Source organism: Tasmannia lanceolata, unplaced genomic scaffold, assembly GCF_043159265.1.
Source record: "Tasmannia lanceolata isolate RefF3 unplaced genomic scaffold, GAP_Taslan_0.1 ptg000015l, whole genome shotgun sequence".
NCBI lineage: Eukaryota > Viridiplantae > Streptophyta > Magnoliopsida > Canellales > Winteraceae > Tasmannia > Tasmannia lanceolata.
Genome location: NW_027518692.1, coordinates 26,471,786 through 26,477,748, shown reverse-complemented (window position 1 = coordinate 26,477,748; position 5,963 = coordinate 26,471,786). Strand labels below are relative to the sequence as shown.

At 46.9% G+C, this 5,963-nt stretch overlaps 1 protein-coding gene across 1 annotated transcript; it reads right to left on the bottom strand.

Annotated features, from left to right (window-relative positions):
• Positions 1–1,033: 1,033 nt before the first annotated feature.
• On the bottom strand, positions 1,034–1,942 carry LOC143891898 (uncharacterized). The gene has a single exon (XM_077396397.1). It carries the CDS (start codon positions 1,940–1,942, stop codon positions 1,034–1,036), a length of 909 nt encoding a protein of 302 aa, XP_077252512.1.
• Between the last annotated feature and the right edge of the window lie 4,021 nt (positions 1,943–5,963).

The following is a 5,963-nucleotide window of genomic DNA, read 5'->3' as shown; positions in this document are numbered from 1 at the left end:
GGATTTCTGAGACGGTTTGATTTTTCTGCGCGGGCCCGTTCTCGACCAGGAGTGTGCTCCCGGTCTTTGTGGAGACGAGCCGGGGCGAACCAAGCAGCGAGTACCCAAGTTTTAGTGAACTGGGTTTCTGAGATGGTTTGGTTTTTGTGCGTGGGCCCCTTCCCGACCAGGAGCGCGCTCCCAGTCTTTGTGGAGATGAGCCGGGGCGAACCAAGCAGCGAGTACCCAAGTTTTAGTGAACTGGGTTTCTGAGATGGTTTGGTTTTTGTGCGCGGGCCCGTTCCCGACCAAGAGTGCGCTCCCGGTCTTTGTGGAGACGAGTCGGGGCGAACCAAGCAGCGAGTACCCAAGTTTTAGTGAACTGAGTTTCTGAGATGGTTTGGTTTTTGTGCGCGGGCCCGTTCCCGACCAGGAGTGCTCTCCCGGTCTTTGTGGCGGCATGATCTGAGGAACTCGGAACTTTGCAAAGAAGCAGTAGCCTTTTTTCATTATCCACACAAGCGTAATTACAATGACATCCGCTTTTGTGTCGGGCGGCAGGGTATTGATAGTATTTTCTGAGGTCTTCGGCGAGTTTAGTCACCTGGGCTTCGTCTCTCAGATCAAGTAGCTCAATCGGCAACGATTCTGATGCATTTTTGCCTTTGAGTGCCATGGCATAGTACTCCCTGGACTGTGGTTGATCTCCTTTAACTTATCCCACGCCGTTTGGCGTTATAAACTTCATTTTCTGGTGATACACCGAGGCGACTGCACGGATGAGGTTCTGACCTCGACGTCCTAAGATAGCGTTATAAACCGAAGTGGCCATCACTACCAGGAAGTTGACAATTGTGAAAGCTTGACAGGGCGGCTCTCCGACGAGGATTGGGAGTTCAATCTGTCCTTCCACTTTCACAACCTCCCCTGAGAAACCGAACAGATCGGAGTTCGCCGGCCTTAGGCGGTCGTTTCCTATCATCATCTGCTCGAATGCTTAGTAGTAGAGAATGTCGGCAGAACTCCCGTTGTCGACGAGGATCTTCTTCACTTCCTAGTTTGCGACTAGCATGGTTATGACCAGGGCGTCGTCATGGGGGAGTATCAAGTTGTCGAGGTCTGCGTCTGAGAAGGAGATCTCGTTCTCTGTCATCATCTTCTTGCTGCACGTGTGCACGACGTTGACTCGGCGTGTGTAGGCTTTTCTAGCAGCAGATGATGTACCGCCGGCGGTTGGTCCGCCCATAATTGTGTTGATGACCCCCTTGGGCTGGGATCGGTGTATCTCCGGCTGTGGACTGGATGACGAGGGAGATTGGTTCCGCATAGGAAACAGTGGGCGTCGTCGAGGGCTTTGGCCATGAGGGCTTCTCCCCCTGCGCTCTCTTCCATGGCCATTACTTTTAACATACCTTTTTAGGTACCCCCGATTAATCAGCAGCTCGATTTCTTCCTTGAGTTGCCTGCATTCATCTGTGTCGTGCTTGTGGTATCTATGGAACCTACAATACTTTGACTTGTCTCTCTTGTTTCCTTTTGAGATCATCCTGGTTGGCCATCTTACGAATTCTTCTCCCTCGATTGCGGCCAGTATGCTTCTCCTGGAGGTGTTGAGGGGGGTGTAATTCTCTTCCCTCCTCTGCGGGGATCTCTCTCTTCTCGAGGCTTTATCATCCCTACGCAGCTTGGTAGGGTTCTTTTCTTCATAGGTCCTCCTCCGGTTTGAATCTAAGGCTGCCAGAGTCTCCTCCATGGCTAGGTACTCCTCGACTCCAGCCATCAGATCCGCCAATGAGTGCGGGTTTTGACGAGCTGTTGATGGCCGGAAATCATTAGACTTCGCGCTCGCTAGGAGCGCATTTACTGCGGCTGAGGGGTCCAAGTTTGGCACCTGGAGGGCCTCCCTGTTGAAACGGCTCACGAATGTTTTTAGAGGTTCGTTATCCTCCTGCTGCAAAGCCATCAGGGATGCTGTTGTTTTTTCGGCCTCCGACTGCTCATAAAATGGCGGACCAGGTCGTCCCCAAAGTCCTCAAAGTTGCTAATGGAGTTCGGCTTGATCATCGAGTACCAGTCCCGGGCTGCATCGGTCAGTGTGGTCGGGAATGCCTTGCAGAGGAATCCATCAGAGGCACCGTGGAGGAGCATCATAGTCCTGAACGTCTCCAGGTGGTCCACAGGGTCGGTGGTTCCGTCATATTACGGAACCGTCGGCATTTTGAACCCTTTGTGTGCTGGCGCGTTCATAACATTATCGGTGAACGGAGATTTACTTGAGTACGTCTTCACAGCGGGCCGGCCTTGATCATTTGCCAGCTCTTCTATACGGTGGTCTATCTCTTCTATCCTCCGTAACATTGGGTCAGCCCTCCGGTCTGTTCGGCTCAACAACTTATTTTTCTCTACTGAGGGGCTCGTGGCGGAGCCGGAGTGACTTTCCGGATTCCTTCGATGATGCCGGAATTTTTCCCGCGGCGCTCGGTCTTCCTTGGCTGGGTGCTTCTGCGTGGAGCGCGATCGTGACCTTTGGCGTTGGCGAGGCTCTGTATGGGCCTGCCTGGTTCTGTAATGATGGACTCGCCTTGTGGAGTGGTGGGTCCGGTTTCCACTAGGGCGCGCTGGCTCTCCCCTATCGGCACTCGACCTTTCTTGTACAGGTCGTGGGGCCTCTGGGGGATGCTGGGGAGGCGCTTGGATCAGATGTTGGTATTGATCGACAAGAGCAGTCATCTGTTGGAAGAGAGCTTGCACTTGATCCGGAGTGGGAGTGGGATTGAGGTGTTCTGAATGAGCCGGGCTCTGCTCTGTTGTTGCAGAGGGAGCTACTACCTGCGAGGCGATTCTGTCACTTCGAACCCCGCGATGTACTACAGCTTAGGTAGTTCGTGCAGTTGGTACCCGAGCACTCTTCCGCCCTGTCATTTTGTATAGGGGATTCGAAAAGCTTCTAGTTCAGAGTCCCATGGATGGCGCCAATCTGTTAGGCCTAAAATCGGTAACAGATACGACAGTGATGTAAGAGCTGAGCTGGAGGACCCGAGGAGCCGAAGTGAAGGAGCTGAGTCCTGCACAAGAGCGCACGAGGTCAGAAGACCAACCCGGAGTCGTTGCTCCAGACGGGCCCTTCGACACTCAAGTCAGTATGAGCAGGAGTGCAGAGCCAAAAATTTAAGAGTGGTAGCTTAGAAGTCATTACCGCTTACTTTGAGCCTTGAAAGGCATTTTATAGAGGGAGGCCTGGGGTAGTTGGATTACCTACCCCAGGACAGGTGTCGGTCCTTCTGTGGGTTTAGGTTTACCTACTCTCAGGTAATTACTGGATTACCCCTGGACAGGTGTCGAATTCGTGGTGGACCCTTCTGGGGCCACGTGTCGACAACTCATTAGTTGTTGTTTTTCATCCCCCATCACGTGCGTATGCTTCACCGACGTTTATGGGAAATGCCAGTAATTCGAGTGTCCCTAGAAGATTATACCGACGTTTAAGTTAAACCGGTGTTTAATAGATTACACCGGCATTTACGAACGTCCCAAAAAATAAATAAAATCAATGCCGAAATTAATATAATCCCCGGTGTTTCAATAAACCATCGATGTTTGTTAACATGCACCGACGGTTTATTGAGCGTTGGCTATAATCATGGTTTTAAATTTTGGTTTCGGTATGTATTTTGGCCCTCGTGGAAACGAAATTTCAGTCATTTCGGCCAAAATTTTGTAATGAATAAAAGATTATTCTTTATTGTGTACCGTATTATTTAAAAGGTCAAATTTTGAGTGTCCCTAAAAGGTCAAAATTTTTATTTTCCCGAAACTTCGATAATTTTGGCCAAAATTTCGGAAAAATACATATTATTTAAAAAAATTGAATTCTCAAAATTTTGGCTGAAATGACCAAAATTCTAAAATTTTGGATTTCGCTAGATTTCGGTTTCGGTCTCAACTGAAATATGAAATTTTGGTCCGAAATTTAAAACCATGGTTATAACTGTGGTATTCACCAGCATTAGAAGTTGCAAGAAATTACAGTAATAGGTGTCATCTTCAAATATTCACCGATGGTTTGTGAACGTCGATGAATCTTATATCCGACCTTGTACATCTGAACGTCGGTGAATATTATATTCACCGACATTGTATATGATCGCCGGTGTTTCCCTTTTTTTCTTACAAATTTTAGCTATAAACATCCATGGCTTGCTATTATTACTGTCTAACACCTGATCAGTTTCCATATGTTATTGATTCTGAAACAAAATCTCTTGCATGTGTCGGACCCCGATCTCAAGGCTTGGACGGCGAGATAAGACCCCACGCGGCCTCTCAATCTTCCACAGTGAATGGAGAGCTCCGCTGCGGCTCTCTGAAAATAGTGCCCTCACAGCATGAGTTCATGGCTTCTGCGATAACTCTTGATTCAGACTAGGAACTCGGAACTAAGACGTACCTAAATATAAAGAAGAGTCGTCATCCAGTAAGTCGGCGTGGAACCTATAAAATATTATCTGCAATGGATAACTAGAAATTAACAGGTCCGTGCCTGGTTACGAGTGGGGAAGGTGTTAGACACCCCACTCGCCCGAGCGAACTCGGTCTCATGCCATTTTATTATTTTTGAAGAATTGGGCAAAAATCATGTGAAATGGGAACATGCTGTGGACCCCGATCCGGGAGAGAGGTGGGGGACGAGCCCCCAGCGGCCTCTTGGATCATCCACGTGTGAAGGAAAACTCTACCAAGGAACTCTTGAAATGGTGCCACCCTCATATCATATCACGAGTGGCGATATAAAAGAGATACCTCTCGATTCGGGAGCGAGTCCGGATTCGAAACGTACCTAAACAAACTCAGAGTCGCCATCCATGGTATACGGCCATGGATCCTTAAACAAATATACTCTGTATACCATGGATAACCAGAAATGAATGGGTTCGTGCCTGATTACGAATGGAGAAGGTCCGAAGAGCACCCCCAATTCGCCCGAGTGCGAACACTTGGTCTCTTATGCCATTTTTATTAACTCCAAAGAATATTGGGTAAAATCATGTAAAATGGGAACAATCCTCAGGAATCGTCTACCTAAGCATGCATTTCCTGATAATAGAAAGAATAAGCACATAAAAAATAAATGAAAGAAGTGTCGCCTAAGCACTGCTAGATTTTGAGTGTCATACCTAATGGGTGTCTAAGTTTAGGTGTACAAACACATGCATACTACAGCTAAAGGTATAAGGTCTGAACAAGATATAACGAATATCATATGTAGAATAAGCAGGACAACAAAATAAGTAAATGAAACATAATGAGCAGTAAAAGCGATAAAGCAGTAAAAGAAATATAGCTAAGCATATAAGCAAGAAATAATAGACTGATAAGCAGTAAAGATATACAGCTAAGCATGTAAATGATCAAATAAGAAAATAATCTCAATCTGAAAGAAAACACATAAGAAAATGATAACCACAAACATAAAACTCTAAAAAAGAAACATTAACAACAAATCCTAAGGTTCTAAAATTGTCCTCGACTCTTGGATGATCTGATATTCGTCCAAACAGCCTACGTATCCCCGCCTCGACAAGAATAAGAGGAACGTAGTTCTTCGCACCAATTCTAAACTATGATGCCTAAGACATCTAGACCTCTATCCTAGACTCGACTTAAAAGACCAGACTAGTTATTAAAGGTTTTTGTGCGATTATTTAAATTCTAGTGGATCGTGGATTTTAGGACACCCTATGTGACCTAACTAAATGCAGGTTAACCCTAAGCTAATGCAGGTGGTTCCTACAACCTATGTGTAACTAGGCTGTGTGTCCTAAGAAAAACAATGGGATCACTAACGTATCCAAGACCTAGTCATCAGTCGGCAATGTAAATCGCCAACTGACCGGACGGAGGCGTTCCTATAACTCTAGGACGAACTCCTAACTCTAAAGTAAATACACAACCACCAAAACACTATACCTAGGACATACTCCTAA